General features: G+C 36.3%; 1 protein-coding gene across 1 annotated transcript in view; it reads right to left on the reverse strand.

Annotated features, from left to right (window-relative positions):
* Nucleotides 1–22,030, reverse strand: part of UBE3C (ubiquitin protein ligase E3C) — a 77,184-nt gene that overhangs the window by 24,400 nt on the left and 30,754 nt on the right. The window contains exons 13-18 of the mRNA XM_082046207.1: nt 21,448–21,680; nt 16,146–16,250; nt 14,969–15,056; nt 12,017–12,114; nt 10,518–10,650; nt 5,957–6,204 (exon numbers count right to left, since the gene is read on the reverse strand). Of these exons, the coding sequence (XP_081902333.1) occupies nt 5,957–6,204; nt 10,518–10,650; nt 12,017–12,114; nt 14,969–15,056; nt 16,146–16,250; nt 21,448–21,680 (905 nt within the window). The remainder of the gene's footprint in view (nt 1–5,956; nt 6,205–10,517; nt 10,651–12,016; nt 12,115–14,968; nt 15,057–16,145; nt 16,251–21,447; nt 21,681–22,030) is intronic.

Genomic DNA, 22,030 nt, shown 5'->3' on the forward strand with positions numbered 1-22,030 from the left:
CATAATTTAGTAAGAACTGAAGATAAAACGAAGACATTTCCTCCTTATTTAAGTTCTAATCTTCTGAAAAACTGAAACATTTACTACTAAATAACTAACCTCTGGATATGCTTCTAAGATAAATCTGTATCTTAATAGCAGTGAAACTAGTCATTTCTGAAGACAGCTCAAATGGAATAGAGAATTTCAGTAAATATTCCAAGCCTAATTGATTGAAATGGACGTAGGTGTTCCCAACTGTGAAAAAAGATCAGGATACCATTACCACACACTCTAACTGTTTATTTATTCCCTGTCTAGGAACCTGATTTAGAGGCAATAAAATGCAATCAGTACACAAACCAGAAGCAGGAATCATCTGCTAATGGAACTTTTAATTGAGGAGTGACCACTGACATGAGGTAATTCTTTCCATGCAGAACTCCTTGCAGGGACCTCTATGCACTTTATCACAGTAAACAATCACTAACATATGCATTAAAGAAAATTTAAATACATTATGACTCAATAAATATCACAATCCATCAATACACACTTTTCTTTCTTAAAGATTTAGAGTTAAAATAGCACATTTCAGTAGTCTTTTAGTGCTAGACATATATTTACAAGGTTAGTACTAACGTAGCTATTTGTAATCAAAAGATAATTGGTTATGTTAAATGAACCAGTACACAAAGGAATTGTCAAGCTAAATAACCGTGGCAGAAAATAGATTCAGATTCGTTTACATCTACATTCATAAATCATGAAATAACTTCCATAAGGTATCAATTTCCCTCTCTTATGATTGTGTTTCTGCACTGTAAATGTATAAGTAAAAGCACATGCCACTTTACATAGTAAATTCCTGTTTTGATTCCATTTCAGGTGATTCAGGATTTTCTGAGACAATTGATGGGCTAACTTGCTTTTAAACAAAACGCTGAGTTTACAAAATCACATACAGGGTAACTGAAATTAATAAAACAAAATGTTTATACAAATTACCTCCTCTTTGTATCAGTATTACTAATTCCATACCTACCTTTCTAGGTAGTAGCAGTATCAGTTGTGGCTTCAGCACAAATCAATTAAGAGCGTACCGATTTAAGCCAAGCCAAAGTGGATCTTAATTAAATGGACAATAAGCAAATGGAAAGGAAAAAAAACCCACCACCCTTAAACATTTGGAGAACAGAGGAAGAGCAACAGCGCAATGCTTGACGCACCATCCCATCAAACATGAAACCTGGTACACGAAACCCAGTTCTCATTGTGGAGTTTTCTTGCCTTTGTTTTCTCTCTAAAAGCTTTTGGCGCACAAAGGGCACACAAATTTGTTACTAGAAACATCTGCCTGAAGGTTTTAACTCTGTATGTTCAGCTTATTAATGATTTAAGAGTTCAGGATCTGATCCAGATCTTGCCGTGGAAAGATTCTCACTGACTCCATCCACTTTAGACAAGGCCCCAGAATGATCAGGAACTAATTTAGTTTTCCTGCAATATGGATACTGCGGACTCACAATCATACCTTCCAACCAGGAATAATATCTCACACAACACATGATCTGTCACAGCTCTATTCAGAGTTACAAAGAGTAACCACAAGGCACATTCTCTAAGATATAGAAAATAATCTAATCAATAATTAGTAATTAATAATGGTCCCACATTTACTACTACGGTAATAAAATTTGTATTTGATCTACTATTACCCCTCTAATGTTTAATTTAAGCAAAAGACATATTTATAACTTTTTTCAATTATATATATATTTAATAACATTCAGATATGTGCGCAGAACAGTTTGTTATCTCTTAAATCACTGTAGTAACCTACAAAATGTCATATGAAAATAAACAACTTAAACCTCCAGCAATATAATATCCACCAGGCCATGCAAATTACTGACCTCCTATATAACATTGCATATTAATGATCAAAGTCTAAACACAGATTGTCTCATCTATCCATCATCAACATTCTGCTAAAATTTAAAATGAACACATTATTTTTCTCATTCCTTGCTGCTTCGTCTATCAGTGTTCTTTATGTGGATCCACAGTGGACTCAGTCCAAAGCAACAACTCCAAACATCACACTTCATGCTGCCCTCCAAACCACTGAAGAAGTTAAGGCTTGGCAAAATAAATCTAAATCTTTTCAGAAAAATCCAGTGTCTTCCATGGACTGCAGATTCTATTGCTTAGAAAAAGAGACTTGATACTATTTTTCAAAGATAGTGCATATGCTCTTCAACAACATGAAAATGTGTCTCACTAGTGCTGTTCAATATGCTGGAATAAGAGAAAAAGAAATGGAGATGGTAGAATTCAGTATAACCAAAGATGCTGAGTGTATTAGACAAAAATCTCTAGTGTCGGAAAGAGTCACTGTTAAAGGTACAAAGACAACCACTGCAAAACATGATATATGCAAGAACTAGCAAGTTTATGTCAAAAAGGAAGAAGAGGAAATAATAAAAATTATCATTCTAATTTTTCTGTAGACTTCCTGCCATATTCTTAACCTAATGTTGATACTTCATGTAGTTTAAGTAAATCATCATAAGAATTAGATACCTGATGTCAAATCATTCCAAATGCAAAGAACACCCTTTTACACATCATCTCTCACATTAACATCATTAAAAAACACAAGCTGGAAATGAGAAAGATAATACAGTACACAAGACTGAGTTCAAGTCTGAACAAGGTGAAGTTCAGATTTTTAATTCCGTATCTGTCACTGTTCCACTGATCCCTGTTTCTATTGAAACGGCAAACCAGGGTTTCCCTCTTCCCAGGTTTGCAGCAGACCATTCAAGCACAGAGAAAATCCTCATTTAAGATTCTCAGGTGTCGCTTCCAAACTCCCCTCTCTGGCTATGTCGCTTGAAGTTTTGGCAGCCTGTCAAAGTAGCACCTTCTGTGTTCTCCTGAGCCAAATCCACTACATTGCCCTAAGATGCAGCTGAGAAGTCTGCACGTGGAAAGATTTTTAGCTCTGTCAGAACTAATATTGCTTGTACTAAGGAAGTTAAATCAAATTGGGTGCCTCCCTACAGCCCAATCCTACCATGAGAGCAAAAGGATTACAGAATCACAGGCTGGTTGGGGTTGGAAGGGACCTCTGGAGATCATCCAGTCCAACCCACCTGCTAAAGCAGGTTCATCAGACCAGATCACACAGGAAGGTGTCCAGGTGGGTTTGAATGTCTCCAGAGAAGGAGACTCCACAACCTCTCTGGGCAGCCTGGTCCAGGCTCTGGCATCTCCAAGTAAAGAACTTTTTCCTCATATTCAGACGGAACCTCCTGTGTTTCAGTCTGTGCCCACTGCCCATCAGATTACAATGTCCCATCCACACTTCTGGGACACCACACAGGACAAGACAACTTTCCAGAGAGGACAACAAAGAGCATGTGGGGCTAGAACACCTCTGTCTGAACATCCCCGCTGCTCAGGACACCCTCAGCTCTCAAGCACAGCCTGGGACTCACAAAGTCACCACTGAGCTTCCACTGGGGGCAACTGCAAGGTTGGAGTTCCAAATCCCCAGCGGTGGGAGACGGCTGCCCAAGGTGTGATACTGAGCTGGGCTTTCACTTTTAAGACAAAGGAAAACGCTTAAAAGGCAACAATATTAAAACAATATTTACAGTACAGAATGAAGTCACTGGAAGTTGAGAAATGCAAACTTTGGAAGTGTTTGAGTAGCTGTTGTTTAAGCAAACTACTGTCTGCCTTTTTTTTTTTTAAGAAGTATTTCCGAAAACATATGCAATTACATGATCACATGGTATTCTTTGTACAGGACCTTTTGCTCAGTGATCAGTAAAAGGTGCGTAGACAGCGATGCAGTTTGTATAGTATATAGAGTTCAATTTCTTCACAAACTACAAAAATACACCCCAAATAGTCAATAATTTATCTAAGGTTAAAGTAATTTAAATGTTTAGACACAACATTTTTAAAGATAAATTTTAATTTTTCAGGTGTTTCTACTTCTGAACTAACAATAAACACAGAAGATGTCAAGCTGTTAGAAACTTCCTGATGAGAAGAAAAACTGAATTAGATATAAATCTGTGGTACTGAAAAGTTAAATACATTTGCGTATTAGTATGAAATGGTTACCAAGAGACAGAGAATTTCTATAAATTATTATATTTTAATGTATTTGTTTTCTGATAGCACTGAAACATCTTATGTGAGAGATTTTGGTGGCGGTGCTCTTTACATACTGGTTTCCACAAATAAGAAATTGCTGCGGATGCCTGATTGCTTCCTTTGCATTATATCTATTCTGTTTACAAAGGGGCTTTTAATAATCCACTATTGCTCTCAAATAGCCTTGTGCAAAGCATCAAATGGACACATTTTTGAAAACAGGTGAGTGAGTATTCAGTAACTTAAGCATGACCACAACACTGGCAGGTTTTGAATAGCATGGTCGTGCCTTATCTTTCTGTTTAATTCATCAAGTCTCTAAATACAGTACTAAAAAGGTGTCTGTGCACCTGGGTAGGGGTAATTATTAAATAACACTGTCAGTTCTTACCTTATGTAAACATACTGCAAATACAAAAACAATTTATGCTTTCAAAATGTTAAATAATAGAACCTTTGATTTTAAAAAGTCCAAACCAAAACTATACTTGTAGCACTCTATGGGAGATAAAACACACTTTGCAACTTCTGTCTTTATGCTAATATTTGAAAACCAATTACATAAGTCAGTGTGTTGTTTAGACAGAGGAAATCAAAGATTCAATATTGCAATCTTTGTTTGAAAAAAATGTTTCAAACTTCCCCTCAATGAATGAGCCGTGCCCCATTCCTAGATAAACACGAAACATTTCTAGAGTGAAGTAACTTCCTCATAATACCACAGCACAATTTGCTCCCCTACTCCAAAAATCAACAGGTGCAGAAAGAAAATGAAGCCTTGGATACGTAACACGGGTCATAATTACAAACCATTGTATTAGTATTGAACTGAACCCATCTCCCATTAAGAGCAGCAACATCCTCCCAAGATTCTTTTGTTCAAATGGCTGATTTTAAATTTTCATTATTTAACAAGTTTTGACATTGCAATAGCTATGGTGCATTAGCAGAGAATTTGCTTATGAAGTGGCAGTTTAATTCAGCTGATTGGCAGCTCTAAAGAACCGCGCTCTGTTTCAACAACTCAGGTTTGCCAACATTTGTTTGTAATTCAAACTTTGTTTCACAATTATAAGCTTTACAAAAATAATTTCAAGGGCTTAGAAGGAAACAGCCTCAGTACGAAACATGACCATTAAAAAAATGAATTTAAGGAATGTTTTTAATGGTTTCTCTCTTTTTTTCTTGTTTTTCCTCATCATCATTTTTCATCTGGCTCAACAAGTGTGTGTTGGTTTTTGAATGTTCACAACACCAAAATACTAAGCACTAAAGCTCAATAAAGATACAAAATGTATGAAAAAACAAGCAGAATAAATGTAAGTTAATTTGCACCTGGCTCATAAGTATGGTAAATGCTCATGGGAAATTTTAAATGCTAGCAAGAATTGTACCTAATGAAATCAGAAACTGTTTGTTTCTGAAAACATTAATTCCATTTATTCCAAATGGTGAAAATGTAACTGCAGTCGAATTCCAGAGTAGTTCTACTGGTTGCAATCAACGGAACCTTAAGGGAGAGGATAAACACAGAAGCAGACATGCACACACTGCTCATTTGGCAGTCAGGGTATCTCAAATTCTCTGTATTTCTTAAGTACGTAACTTATTGAAAAGAACCAGAAATTTAAGTGATCTGTGGAAAAAATGCTCAGATTGAACATCTGAACGTTATTTTTCCTCAACTCTAGAAAATATTTTTTCCCATCTACCCTTATCTAAAAAGAAAAACCGAACAAACAAACCCTACTGAATAATTTCAGTAGTGGTACAGCTTTATATCACACAACACTGGTTTTACCTTTCCAAGCATTCTTCCAAGAAAGTAGTAATGTCGGGCATAAGAGTCTCCAACGAGCATCTGTGCAGCAGGGTTGGGGTAAAGAAGTCCCTCATTGGTGGTCTTAAAAAAACCCTGGTTAGGGTTAAATCCTGATTTAAGCAGTTCATTGAGAAATTCTCTGAAAATTCCACCACCATCAATACCAGCTTCATCAAGACCATGTGCATTAAGTAAGTGAACACGAATGCGCTTTTTTAGGTCAGGTTCTGCAGAGAAAGGAGAGAGACAAACTCATATACAACTGTCTGCTTGAATTTTGTTTGGATAAAACCACATGTAACTACACATAGAGATGTATCCACACTAATTTATATTTTAAAAAATGAACTAGTAAATAGTACTGTAGCAAAAAATTCTATTACAGGCTTGAATTTTGGGATATTTTGTATATGAAACTCACTCTGTACAAAGGGTCTTGCCTTCCCTACACTGGTAGGGGAAGGAAAAAAAACCCTACCAAATATTTTAAGAGGCCTAAGAATAATTTGAAAATTCTATTTATGTAAGACATTGTGAATGCAAGGTTCAACTTTCTCCTGTCTGAAGGCACCGTCAATAAGCACTGCACTCACTTTGAGGGGTGATTGTTAAGCTACACCATTACCTAATATTCTTCGAAATGGAACTTAATATTGACTCATTGCTATGTCATGTTATTCCAGAGAGCAAGGTGTGGTAAAGATGGACACGTTCTGCAGCATGTTCTGTGTGTTTCATAGAAGGCTGCTACTTGAGAGAGCAAGCAGTCGTTAGCCCTTGAGCCATGTCCATGTAAGAGGGAAGGAATTCCTTTCTGTTCTAGTCACTGAAGATCTAACCAAATACACAGCTTTTATCTGAACCCTTGCATTGACTACACTTGCATCCCAGCAAAGCAACCAGTAATAATAACAATTAAACATTCTACTGCTCCTCTGCACATAAATGCACACAGACTATGGATGGGCAGCTGATGTTCAGGAACAAATCTGCAGCAACTTGTAGCAACAGAATTTCTCCTGAACCATCGAGTGTTGCACTTGCACTCTCATTCGCAAACGCCTCTACATCTACTAGTAATTTGCCAGTCTCTTCACAAGTTTCACACTTAGATTTTCTAAAAAATTACCCACTAGTTCTTCATTTGACTGAAATGCTCTCCTGTGTAAGAATTCTGCTGACTGGAAATACAGGATGGCCATTTTTAGCCCCAGGCACTGCAACAGGTCCACTATCTCATCACCACTCGAAACAAGAGAACACGTGTGCACCAGCAGGAGGGAGTCTCAAGCACACAGGGATGCTTTGCCTGGAGACTCCTGAGATATTGAGCATTAAAGCTTTTATATATGGAAAATGTTGGTTTAGTGTTTTTTGGAGCCTTATAAAGAAAATCAGTTATTTGTCTCTTCCTCTGTGCATTGACAACCAGTTTTATAGCAAGGAGGGGAAAATGGTCCTAGAACAAAGTTACGTGTCAAAACAGGTGATCACGTAGAAGTGGACTCCAAATTAGTGCAACCTCTGAAAAACAGTTCCATTTTATGGCTCATACATCTAGAATGTAACTTAATTGTTAACTGGAATCCACTAGAGGCTATTACAGAATGTGCTGAAAATTTCAGCTACAGGGAAGGAAAAAATTAGAAGTTTGCACATTTTAAAGCATACGACAACCAAATAAAAATTTAAACCCCCAAGAACCAATCTAGTACATTTCTGCTGTTCCAAGGTTGTTTTCTTAATGATCTCGGGTAATGTACTATGGAAATATCAACTCTGAACAGCTTTCTTGTCAGGGCCAGTGGACAAACTGGACACCTCTTCCAAATGAACGTTCTTTGCCCTCTCCCGATCAATTCTAGGACCTCATCTGTCATCTGTTCAATCTCCCAGACTGATTTTAATCAATTCAGTCTGTAGTCTTGAAATTGTCTCTCATGATTTTCAGGAATACTGGCATCTCAGAATACTGGCATTTTTAAAAAGGTCCAACCTTCTAAATTAGTCTTCATTGATGCTCAATAACAGTAGTGCTGCAGTGGTACAGTACCAGATGGCACTGTATGTGTATGTGAGTGTGTATGTGCGTGTATACATGGTGCATCATACACACATGCAGAACAACAGACTTTCTGTCTTCAATGGCCAACTAGCACTGTGGCTTCTCTGTACTTCTAAATAAGACGCAAGTCTTCACTGAGAGATCACTCTACTTCCAATCACTTGCTACAAGCTTATTGGGTTCTCCCTTGTCACCTTTTTATGAGTCATTTTCTTCCCAAGGAAAGGCTGCAAACATTACCTGGAACTATGTACTTCTATAAGCAGATATATTTTGTAGTGATATAAAAGCTCTTTTTGCTGAACAGAAAGCTTGACAGAATCATAGAACAGTTCAGCTTGGAAGAGATCTCACTCATATGGTTCAAAAATTCCACACTGGAAAGCAAGGCCAATTTCCAAGTTAGATCAGGATGCTCGGTGTCTCCGTCCTTTTAAGTTCTCCAATGATAGAGATTTCACCACCTCTCTGGACAGTGCATTTCAGTGCTTAGTAAGTCTTAGTAAGAGAAATGCTTTATATATATATATATATATATATATATATATATATATATATATATATATATAATTTCCAGTCACCACCACATCTTATCAAACTGGCTTCTGTAGCCTCCCAGTCACAGCAACAACAATTTCCCTTCAGCCTTTTCTGTTTAGCCTGAGCAAACCCAGTTCTCTCAGCTTCTTCTCACATGCCACATGTTTCAGTCCCCTGTATCACCCTGGTGGCTTCTGCAGGACCCGTTCTTTATGTTCATGTCTTCTTTTGTACTGCGATGTCCAAAGCTGGGCACTGTTCACCAGTCCTAAAACTGTGAGCTATGTTCTTGCAAACAGAGCTCAGCATGCAGCGAGCTTCCATCTCATCAACAGGAACTCTTTGTTTGTTGTATTTGTTGTCCATGAAGAACCCTATGGTCCTTATACTGAAAACATCTTTCCAGCCGGTCAGTGCTCAGTCTGTGCTGCTACAGGGGGTTATTACACCCCAGGTACAAAATTTTGCTTTAGTCTTTCCTAAACTTCATGAAGCTCCTATAAACTCTTTTCTTTGTCACTCAGACAGCCCCTGACAGACTATCTGACCTTCCAGTGTATTATTTACTCCACTCAATTTCATATTGCCCATAACCTCGCTACAGGTGGAATACATCCTAGTACCCCAGTTGTCAGACTGCAGGTTAAGTTTAGGAAACACATATTGTAAAACTGCTTTTGTAGTTTAATAAAACAAAGTAGAAATATAGTCTTCACAGAATATGTGTTTCTCTTTTCAAGCTATCTTCATATTAAACAAATAGGTTGCTTTTCCTGTTACTCAACATTGCATTATTCAAAAGCTCAGACTGCGGTTTCTGACCTGTATTTTCATACGTTGAGGAGGGGAGCAAGAACCACAACAGACTCAACTTTTTCTGTTTTCCAATTCAATTTCATCTTTACCTTTAAAAGAAACTAGTAAATGACTCATACTAAACTTAGTACAATGAAGCTATTCACAACTATAAAAGAGCCCTAACAGCCAATCGCACATAAAAATTTCAGATGATAATACAGCAACATCTCCTGATTGGCCTTCAGAACTTCCCAAAACCAGGAGGATTTAATTTGTACTTAATTTAGAATATATTAAAAAAAAAAAAAAAGATAAATCAATCTAAATGTTTCTCTTTCAGGTAATTACAGTTTCAAACACAGGTACTGAAATACAAAAGCCTATTTATAAATAGAATAGTATCTTTACTTCTACTAAAGAAAATTAAGACAAGGCACAATCTCCAGGAATTTTATAGAAACCAAGAATACCAACACCTCTTCTTCCTCTTCTCTAAACTGGGCAGTTCTCCAGGAGGAAACCTACGTGGCACAGCAGGTGAGATTCAGATGGCAAACCTCAAGTATTTGGCAAATAATCTTTTTATATGCAAAAATACCACATAACTATTAAGACTTTCTTTTGGCAGGCTTTACCTACATTGGAATTTTGGCTTTTAGAGCAGCTGCTCTCACTACGGTATAATTTAAACCTATGTGGTACAATATATACTGCTACATACTGTCACTACAAAGCACTCTACATTACCCTTGTCAGCCACACTGTACCTAGCAAATCCTAAACAGTCCAGGTATTTTTGTTGACATGGATTACCCAAGCAGGTAATATATAATGAGCTACACAAATAAATACACAAAGTACAGTTATCCGGACAAGTAAATGGGAAGAAAAGCCCCCTAAAAGTAGCTTTGAACTAAGGAAGGTGTGTTAAAAGAGAATGAGACTGCAACAATCAGAAAGAATGTGATTAGATGAGATTACTTTATGTAAAAAGAGGAAATTTAACTTCCTAAGGACTTTCACCCCTAAGAGCTGATACACGTCAAACATCCTACTCAAGTAAGCAAATATGTAACTACATGGTAAGAATGGCTAAATGTTCTAAACAAGCTGATGATAATGTAATTGTAAACCTACCATTTTCAGGAGAAAGTTTATCATAAGCATCTTCATAAATATAATTTCTTCTGATAGTGACATTAATGCCATCCAAAAATGGCCCTTCTCCTTGAACTTCTTGTTTATCAGCATAGATCAACCTTTGAAAAATCTGTAAAAATGAGTGAAAAGAGAAACCATGTCACTGTGCGGATATAAATATTCAACAAGAGGTAGTTATTCACTACTATTACTGTCCTTTGAGTTGCTTCTGGGCACTCACTTTGAAGTGATTCGTCTTGTCCCTCATTGAGCCGCAGAAACTTAATACAGAGCCACATCCCAGGGGAAGGGAGGAGGGGACAGACATGAAACTACAAGAGTTCAGTCTACAGTTTTATCCTTCCCTCCAAGGTCTCATCCAATTGTAATGATTCCAGTTTTTGTGATAAAACCAAATAAGGTTTTGCGAATTCCAGAAACTTAAAATATGTGAAGCTTAACACAGCTTCAAGAAGTCCAAAGGTTGTAGACAGTGACCATATCATAACACAGAGATCCCTGCTTGAAGTCACTCCTGTTTTCCTCTAATTCCAGTGCAACATTGCTACACTGTATTAAGATGTTTTGTTGGAACAAGTGTTTCATAGAAGCTTGGAAAAAACACCTTTATTCTACCAAAGCTGACACTGTCTTTCTTTGACAAGTACTGATTTACTTTCCCTATGAAACTATTCTTCAGTCCCTTGGTGGTGTCTTGCAACTTAATGTTTTCATTATATTTCAGAGAGCAGTTTTTAAGTAATTGATATTTCTGACAACAAAAGCAGTTCAGAAAAAAAAAATATGGGTAACAGAATAACAGCTTTTAAAAAAAAAAAAAAAATATATATATATATATATGAAATAGGTATATATAACTGAATAGGTAAATATAACTGAAATAGGTAACAGAACTGACAATTACTTATTTAAAATCTAGAAAACGTTCAGAAGCAAATCAACTAGTACAAGACTCTTGCATGTTTTAAACTACATACTCTATTAAAGTTCAGCTACTCAGCTATGAATGCAGAAACTTAATCTCTAGGCGTTATTTTCCCCAAGTGGACACCCATCATCTCATTCGGAGTAAATGCAACCACTGCACAAAAGCCTCCAGTCTGGACCTTGCAATCTGTTCATTAGATAGACAACCAGTCGGTGCTCTGCTCACCACAAGAGGGTGCAACCACGTAGACCAACCATTGAATCAAGACTGCACTTTATTACAAACATACAACTGCTCTCACGTATCTCGCAATACATGTTTTTAATGCTGTTATTACAAAGGGTAATATAACTATTAAAAAAAGAGAGAAAAGTAATTAACTTCAAATGTTTGCTGACACACGCGTACTGAAGAAAAATACTCTGACCTGTCATATCCTTCAGCAGGGAAACAATCCAGTTTCTGTACTTAGCTAAGTGATCTTTTTACACTTATTGAAAACAAAAAACTAAAAAAGCAATTGTACATTAAATTAGAAATTAGGTACCTTTACTCTTTCTTCAAAAGGAACTACAAAAGGTAGCTCTGTCAGAATTGCAAGTTGTCGTTCTTCAGACACAGAAAGAGGTGCTGGTTCCAAACCCACTTAAAATAGAAATAATAATTTTAAAGATTTGGAAATAATATTTGAACAGTTTATTTTGTATCTAGTGACTCATTTTACTTTGTATAAAAACACATACATTAAAATTATTTATTTACTAAACGGTCACACTAAGCCTTACCTTTATTTAAACAGTTTCTGCACACAAACTGAAATATAAGTAGTAAAAACACATTGAAAACAAAATGTGTATAAAAATAAGTACTCCCCCTTTTTCTTTTTAGAAGACAAAGGTTATTTTCTTATTTTTGACATTTTAATTTTCCAATTAAGAAAAAATATACGATAGAAGACAAGAAGTTTTCAGTATTTAGAATTTTCTTTGCAGGAATACACAATATTCTCATCCCAATGTTCAAAATAATTTAAAGCGACTGTGCTTTCAACTACAACACCTAACTAAGAATTAAACCAAATCTAATGAAACCAACAGAAAGATAACATTTATTTCAATGGGTTTTCTCTCCCAACAGCAAGGTCACAGTGATCACATTAAATCTTCCTCATTCCTGAAACAGTGAAAAGAACATCAAGAAACTGTATATTGTGCTCAATAAAAAGAATATAGAAAAAAATTCAAGCACCCACAGCAGAGAGACTCAATTGCATGAGGTTCCCAAGCTTTCGTTCAGCTCTTTTGAACCCTCCTATACCCACAGAGGATGTTCTTAGGAAAAACTCCACTTTGGGTGATGCACAAGTAGACGTGACAATCCTGCTCTGACTCCACCAGAAGAAACTCAGTTTCTGAGCATATATCTGACTGTAAATTAATTAATGGCAGCCAAAAAAAAAAAGGTATTGCTCACTGACTATAAACACTGCGGTTAAAGGTCCACCTAGGTTCAGTCTGCAGAGGAAACAAACCCCACAACTCCTTAGTTGTTTAATTTTCATGTTTTATAACCACCTTCTCAAAAAGAGTCCAGAGTCTAGACTATTTATAGACCTTTTTACAAAATGGAACTGAATGCTGCACGTTGCTACCCAGTCTGGAATTCTATGATGACAACTTCAAGCTCTTCCTCTGGCTCCTACCTGTGGTGATGAGCATTTTGCTGCCCTCTGCAACCAGACATCAATTTATTTCCCCCACACACACACTCCTCAAAGCACTTTAAGTCCAGATATTTTAAGCACCAATTTGACATGACTGACCCAAAACATCACTATACTCGATGTGTATAAATTTGGGGCAGGTTTCAGCATTGCAAGCTTTTGGAATTTCTGATAAAATGTTTATCTGTGATTACCCTTTCTTTACTTAGTAAACATTTTTAATTAAAGTCAATGTATGCAGCCTATTAAGCTAAGGGTTAAAAGCACTTTAAATAAAAAGTGCGTGTACAGCAAAGGTAAACTACTACAGAACTTCGACAGTTCAATTATTCTAGTCAATTAGTCAATTTTATCTGCATTTCTCCATCATGGCTTCTGTCTTTAAAGAGAAATATGGGATGGAGTCATCAATATAGAGGGCATTTAGAACTCACAAGCCTGCCATTTAAGTAAATGAAAAAGCACAAATAAACATGACCATATGTGATTCAGCAGTACTTTCATGCTAATTGGCTTTAACCCATATGGAGTCGAGAGGGATTAAACAAGTCATGTGCAGGTTGTTACCTGCTTGTTTTCACACATTCATGTTGACTGCACTTTTTTTAGCCTGATTTCATGTGAAAATGAGGTTTACACAACACACTGTGACATCTTTCCCCGCCGTCCTGCCTCCAACACGCTTTTTGTGCTAACCAGATGAATTTTAGCTTTGATAGAGAATAGGAGATTCAAAAAAAATACGAAGTTTTGCTAAAGTTTTCAACTGGATAGAGAAATTCCTTTAGTGATTAGATTACAGAAAGAGCAAGGACAGCTCAGTTATCTGCTCTGTTCACCAGCCAGCAAATGAGGGCACGGAGCTGCTCCACACCAGCCACAGTGTGGGCTCCTTATCCACCAACTGCCCAGACCAAGGCAAGTAATGAAACGGAGGAACTGGTGCTATTATGGGAAGAAAGACAAGGGAGAGAGCTCAAGATACGATATGTATGGGGACAAGGAGACCAGCAGACTAGTAGCATGGGGGAGAATCTGGAATTAATAAATGTGGCACAGGTCTCATGGTGGAAAACATGGAGAGAATAGCTGTCAAGAACCATACAGGGCAATGGAAGAAAATGAGGATATTTATTTATACTCGTTAATATAGGAGTAGTTACATTTATACAGCCCTAAAATTACATTGGGCCCTTTGAAAGCAACCAGGAGGCTGATGCGGCTCCCTGGTGAAAATGAGCTTGACACGCCTGGTCCCGATATTTTTGAGTAATTCAAGGGTTAAATTTCTGTCATCTAATTAAAGACAATATTTATAAACAGTAATTAATACTTATCATGGTCCCTAAAGCTTATTTGTTACAGTTTAATATATAATTAAGAAGTTTCCTTATAGCATACAATAAAAGCAAACCCCCAATGCTTTATATCTTCCACAACTTCAATAATTTTGTATCTTATGCAACTGCCTTTTATACATATTAATACGTGTATTTTTAACACATAGCATTTGTCCACCTCATCATTTCCCCTCCTCAATGCCAGCAGAAACTTGAAATACATGAAATAGTCTGAAGACATACACACACATGTAGACAAATATATATTTTTTAAAATATGTGAAACAAAATTACAAAAGATTGCCATGATTTCAGTTATCATTAAGACTTTCATACAAAATACTCCATCGAGCTCTATGAAAGGTAGATTTTCTTTGTATCAGGCAAACTGTTCTTTTGACTTAGTAAATCAAAAATTGCATAGACAGTATCTTACCATCCAAGGTAGACTGCAATGGTCCTATTCTTCCCATTCTCCTGACTCTCCAGACGTGTCTAGCGGATGGCACATACAGCTGTGTAACCTAATAAATTAACAGTATTTTATAGTTAAATATTATCTGATTACATACAATTTACTATTAGATAGCAAATACATAAAATTGTTATATCCAAGAATGCATCTGAATGCCTAATTATCTTCATTTCTAATCCCTCCTTATACTCGTGCTTTAAAGCTAAGCTGCAAAATTAATAACACTATAATATAAAGTCCATGTATCATTTAAAAATACCATGCAATGTTACATTAAATTCTGGTATTTAAGATGTCAGAGAAGCAAAGTTTGAATTCTGTAATGTCAAATAAATTCTCTTGACTTTGTATTGAGAATCAGGTTAGCATCATAGTTTAAGACTTCTACTACTTTCTCTAAGGTGTGTAGGTACTATTTCCTAAGAACTATAAAGAACTGTCACTCAGAAACTGAAATCTTGGACACAAGGCAAGCAACCGTGGAATCAGCAACAATAAACAGAAGACTTCTCTGTTAACTATTCCACGCAAAACTTCCCGCTGTTAAGACATCTAATAGTACAAGGTAACCTGAGGTGTAACCATCCAAGTTTCCAATGATTCAAAGAATGTACTTGCACATCCATACTAGTGTTTTCTTTTGCATGTACCTACGCACTTTTGAAGCTCAAACAATATCATTTTTTCAAATGCTCTTAGGGAAAAAGTAATTTCTAGGTGCGGTAAGTACAGAAAACGCTCTGGAATTTTCTTTAACTTGGAAGAGAATTTTGAGGGTTTTTTCCTCACTATCAAGCAATTCTTTTATTTAGCATTTTTATTATAAGAAGCATTTAAAATAACTAGAAAATAAAATGCAACAACATGCTACAAGATATTCAGTTCTCTGCTGTAAATGCAGATGACTTACACTGTCATACTGTAGAGTGGGTTCTACTTTATGGAGTGGAAACAGGATTTAGCATAAAAGTTTCTTAACAGATGCAAAACTTTATATTAGGGAAAAGCAGCACTTCTCCAGGTTTTAAACCACACTAAATCTGTGCAATGTCAACCTCGATTCTGTCAGGAATCAAACATTCTGCCACTGAAGCTTTGGCACCTGTAAGGCTATGTGGAAAAAGGATATTATTCTTACCTTATCTGCTTTAATGTTTTCTTGTTCGGAGAGCCAGTGATTGGGTGGGCAGAAATTTCTCCTTGTATCTCTAGATTTCAACATTTTCACTAAGTTTGTGATGACCTGGGTGTTAGAAACACATACAGTCAATCTACATTTAACACTGTGAATGAAACTGTATAATTCAGAAGCAAAAACTTAAGAAAATCTTTCAGTAACGTGTGAAGTTGTTACTCATTTTTAACTAACAAAAACTTGCTCTTATACTTAAATACCTTAGAATGTAAGTGTGGCTCACCTGTAAGTCCTGATAAAATGCCTTATTATCCAAAACTTAAGAACTAGGGCTACCTAGGACTAGGTAATCCTAGAACCCTGCACACCTAAAAAGTTGTATGCTAGTCCAGGGAAGCTTAAAGAAGTCATTACTGGCATTAAACTACTTATTTAAAGACTGTGAACAGCTAACCAGGTAATTTATATAACTGTCATTTACACAGACTTTTTTTTTTGCTAATATAGGTTTTCAGAAACTAAACGTGTATAGATGTATGCTTCAGAGGAGAGAGCTATACTCTTTGCCACCTCTCATTCCAAACCTGAGATTCTGAATAATTTGGTTGATTTGTATGTTTTAATTGTCTACAAAAGGGAAGACTCTTCAATTTCTATGCATCATTTTTCAAGGAAAATGCTCCACAGAAGAACAGAACTTCAGCTTGCCATCTCAAGACAAAGGTCCCTGTATCACTCCACACTAGGCAAATCTGAGGGATCAACTAATTAACAGTGGGTATTTCTGCCAATAGTCAATAAATGTAACTAACTAGCCAGCACAAGCTCATGTGACGTGCTTCATAATGGCCAAACTGTACAAAAGCCAACATCGACTTCAGAAAGTAAAGCGAGAGAGGGCAGAAGCATTAAATTTGCACCAAAACAACAGCGAAAGTTACATCTCTAAAGTACTACTTCTTGTTTCTGCAGTAATAAACTAAAGCATTTCCAACTAAAGAGAAATCATAAGTATCTGCTGATGATATCACCTGACCAAATACGGAGGTGATTATCAATGTGAAAAAAAAAATCAATGCTGATATTTTTACAGGTAATGATCTACATCTGAAAAGACACTACATTCCCCTTTTCTTGTTAATGAGTATCTTGTTAACATTCTCAGAGCTGGCAAGAGAGAAAAGAATACCTCCTCATCAAGAAGTAGTTACCGATTTATCAAATTAACTGTACCCCCAAAGTTCTTGTCTCTGCTAAAGCAGATCCAGTGTGATTCACTCAGTTGTTTATACTGTTCAGTAAACCCTGTTAAAGGATCCAACATAGCTGATTCAGAAAGTAAAATCACTCCTGAGAAGGGCCCAGCCCAAACACCCCTGAAAGCTGATTACAAGATAATTGTGGTAAGAAGCACAAAAAGCCCCGATGGTCCTAAAAATATACCTGTGGAGTGGCGGTTTGTAATTCTCATTTAATCACAGAATCACAGAATGTCAGGGATTGGAAGGGACCTTGAAAGATCATCCAGTCCAATCTCCCTGCCAGAGCAGAGATGAGGTTACACAGGAAGGCGTCCAGGCGGGTGTGAATGTCTCCAGAGAAGGAGACTCCACAACCTTCCTGGGCAGCCTGTTCCAGGCTCTGTCACCCTTACTGAGAAGAAGTTTCTTCTCAAATTTAAGTGGAACCTCTTGTGTTCCAGTTTGAACCCATTGCCCCTTGTCCTATCATTGGTTGTCACCGAGAAGAGCCTGGCTCCATCCTCATTACACTCACCCTTTATATATTTGTAAACATTAATATGCACATAAATACTGTATTATCTTAACGTTCTTTACAAACTAAAACATGCCAGGTAAAAGCCCTTTAGCGTGTTAAGTTACTAAGCTTTTTCCTAACAGAAGGTAAAAGCATTCACTCGAAATCCACCTAGTAACAGTGGTTTAACAAATTTTTGCTTATCAACTGAACCATAGCGAGTGATGATGTGTATGCCTGTACTTCACCCAACAACAAGCACATTAGCTTGAACCACTACGTTTAATTCACTTTTATTTACAAGGATTTCAAATAATGAAAGATAATTCTGTCATTATTATAAACACGCAGTCAGAAAATGAGAAAACTCTATAGATAACTAGTTTACGCATGTCTTTATAACAAAATTAAGAGGCTAAGAAAACTGGCTACCATGGTCACTAGGGTGTCTTTGTAATTTTAATATTTTTCTTGGCAGTTTCCTCCAATCCAGACAACAAAAGAAGAAAAACTAGAGATATTAAGCTAACAGCTAGTCCATCTCAGCACAGTTGTCATACTTGGTTGCATGCCTTCTCTCCAAAGCAGAACCAACTTAGCCCAACACTACATAAAACATAATTAAGTGGAATCAATAGAATATTAAATTACTAACCTAAAAGACATTATCATTGCTACAATGAACAGCCATCTGTTTTTCAACTTAGAACCACCGGCACTTGAAAAATGAATAGAAAAGAAACCCATACACAAAGCTTCTCTGAAGTAATCTTGCTAAAAGACAGTCTTAATGGGCAGGTGTCAAGAGTAACAAAGAGTTTAATGGGCCTTCTAAAGGATTCTGTGTCTAGATACTACACAAAAGACCTTTTAAGATCCAGTTTGTAAAGTAACGTCTTGAATAAAGACAGAACAAAGAGGAATGCTATTAAGGGAACTGTCTGATTACGCAGGAATTTTCATCACCTTGCCCTTATAAAATTCAGTGCAGGTTACATGAGTCACTGAAGCTCTGTGGTCCCATTACCCCTATACTTAACGAAAAAGAAAAGTCAGAAAAAATTATCCAAATGAAGACCATGCTAATAAAATATTTTACAAGTAGTTAAAGAATCCTTAAAGGGTACTGAGAATACTAGCAATCTAAACTCAGGACTCCTCTGTGAAATTTTTGTAAGTATATATTTTATTCAAAGGAAAGATCCACTTCGATAAATAATATTAAAATGGAGATTTCTTTCCAACAAAGCGCCAAATGCAAGTAAAATCAAAGCCAAAATTCAGCAAAATTAGCAACTTCATTTCACAGGATTAACTCAAGATAATGAAACAATTCTTTTATTTGACAAAACCCATTTTCATGCACTCATAATTTAAGTCCTTCTATGGAATCTGTAACCATTGACTATTCAATATTATGCCACGCCAAAACAGGGTGATTCTGCTGAGTAAAGATATTTTCATGTGTATATCTTCCATTACAAAAATCTCTATTCTGCTAGCAAATAAGCACATCATTTTCAGCAGTCTCACCGTTTTCAGATTTACCATTACCTTGCAGAAGTCAAGTCTGTATTTGCGTGCATATATATGCAGGAATATATTTCATTAGACACCAATGCCATGGAAAATACGCAAAAGAAGTGCCAGAAGTTAAAAGAAAAAATAAAAGAAATAAATTAAAAGCATAGAGGATAGGGAAGCAACGTGCCTTTTTCTCTGCATACAGCTTACAAAAGCTTTTGGAAAGATAAACAGCTCATGCATTTGACTTGAACACCTTAAATTTATGATGAACTACTTTAGCTTTGTTTTAATGACTTGGAAGAAGATATTGCTGCCTGCTCACTATTTTGAAGCTGCCCTCAGGAAAGACTCAGTGCTGCATACAGAAGTCTTGATAAGAACTTTGCTTGTGATGAATTTTTATCTGTAGCAATATGATTCCGAAGGAGTAAACAGCAGCTTTGTTGTTAGCCACTTTTTTTGGCAGAAGCAGAGCCTTTGAGATACCCTCGAGATTTATGTTTGTAATGACAACTCTGGCTCCTGAAAACACTAAGAGTACAAAGGGAGACAGGGTAACCCGGGATTTACAACTTTCTGAATGACAGCAAAATGTGATCAAATTCACCTGAAACATAAGGCACTTACGAAAACATTTATTAAATACTACAAACTAAAGAGAAGAAATAGAAGATGGCATGATAAAAACCGCATACATATAAAACACCCCTCGCACACTATCCTTCTTAGAAAATTAGACATATTGGGGTTTTCACTTGTGACCTTTAAATCGAAAGTTTATTTGGCAATTTAAAGACAAGTAATTAAATTAAATTGTGCAAACATATATTAGATCAATCCGTGCAAATTACAAATTCAGTGCTGCATTAGGACTGTATTCAATGCAATCAAAACATTATCAGTTACTCTCAGTGCTATTACTGCTTATGCTCATAAGTGAAATGTGTTGTAAAATCAGGCAGAATAGGCTGGATAGAGGCTATCTTAGACTTGTAGAATGAATAAGCATTCCTTAATTAGCCCATCAGGTTAAGTGCAAGCCTTAATGGGCCTTTCCTAAAGTCTAGCATGACATCTTTCTCCAAACATGGCCAAGAAGAAAGTTCCATTAGCAATATTAATACAAGCTTAGTTGATCATTTTCATTCAATTAACTTCTTTCAATTAAATAGATAGCTTGACAAAAGCAGTGATAAAAGACCTGAAGGGACAGCTGATGACTCGAACTGAACATTAGTGTGCGAGAGGTCGCCAGTATTAAACAGACTGTAAATCTAGCATTCAATTTGGAAAATGCATTTCTTCTGCTCCCACTTCTTTAATGAGCAATTTTAGCTGACTAGATGTGTTTGCTGCAGAATTTTCATGAGAAGTCAAGCACTCCTTTTTTTCGGCAACAGTTCTATTAGGTTTTTCCTGCCAACATTTTCAGCTTCTCTTAACTCATGTCTTACGTAGGATGCCATGGATAAAACTAGCAGAAATACATTGGTAGATATCCAGAAAGAACATACATTAAGTTTACACTTGCTAGTCAGATTCACCATCCCATGGCTATTGCAGGAACCCAAAACGAGCAGTACCAACAAAACCAATGCATCCTGGTACCAGTTTAGTGAAGCCTCTAATGCAGAAGTACTTGAGTAATCCTATGATTCAGTTAGAATTTCACACCTACATAAAGTTGTAATGGCCTGTTTAAGTACCTTGCTGGATGGGAGTCCAAGTTAAAAGCTATATGCTATACAGTAACTTTTTTATAAGCAGGATAAGCTGGAAAATTAATTAATTAAGCTGGAAAATATGAGTCGCCAAAAGAAAATTTTAAAAAATTGCTACTGTTCTCAGAATTTAATTACCAAAGCTTAGCATATACGCCAAAAAGCAACCTTCCCAAATCCATGTTCCTTGTAACTGTTAAAAGTATAATTACAGAGGAAAAAAAAATAGCTGATCTCGTATCTTCAGCAAAAGCCTGAAAATTTTATTTAAATATGTTCTGAAATTTGACACAATTTACCTTGAATAACTGAATCCACCTTTTTTGTTCTGTCTGTATACATTGCTGCATTTCCGTATTTTTTGTTACTCCAACACTTCTAAATGCTGCAATATATTCCTCACGAACCTCTGGTTTTGTTTCTGGGTACGCCAGCTTTATGATTCCTAAACATGCATCCCGAAGGCAGCGTGATAATATTACAAGCTCTTCTAGTGTAAAAGGCATCATTGATGATTGTCTTTGACCTACAACTACAGAAAACACAAGTTTCAGTTTCTTTAAATGACTTTTTCTTTATCATTTTGTTATTAGAAAAACACTTATTTCATTGGAACTTTAACATTCACACACAAAATCTAAAGGTAAAGAAAAGAAACATCACCCAAAAAGAGAATGGCTAAACATTTATAAAGGCAATCAGGGCTTGTAACTGTTTGCAGTCACCGCGATTTTAAGGACAATATTCTCTTATTCTCTTTCATGAGTGATTCCTGCTATATTCAATTTTTACATTAGGCTACAGATTCAGTCCAGAACTTCACTTGCTTCACTAACTCATTAAAAATTAGCATGATTAAGAACTTCCACATCAGACCCTGTA

This window comes from Streptopelia decaocto (genome assembly GCF_964273445.1).
Source record: "Streptopelia decaocto genome assembly, chromosome: 2".
Lineage (NCBI taxonomy): Eukaryota > Metazoa > Chordata > Aves > Columbiformes > Columbidae > Streptopelia > Streptopelia decaocto.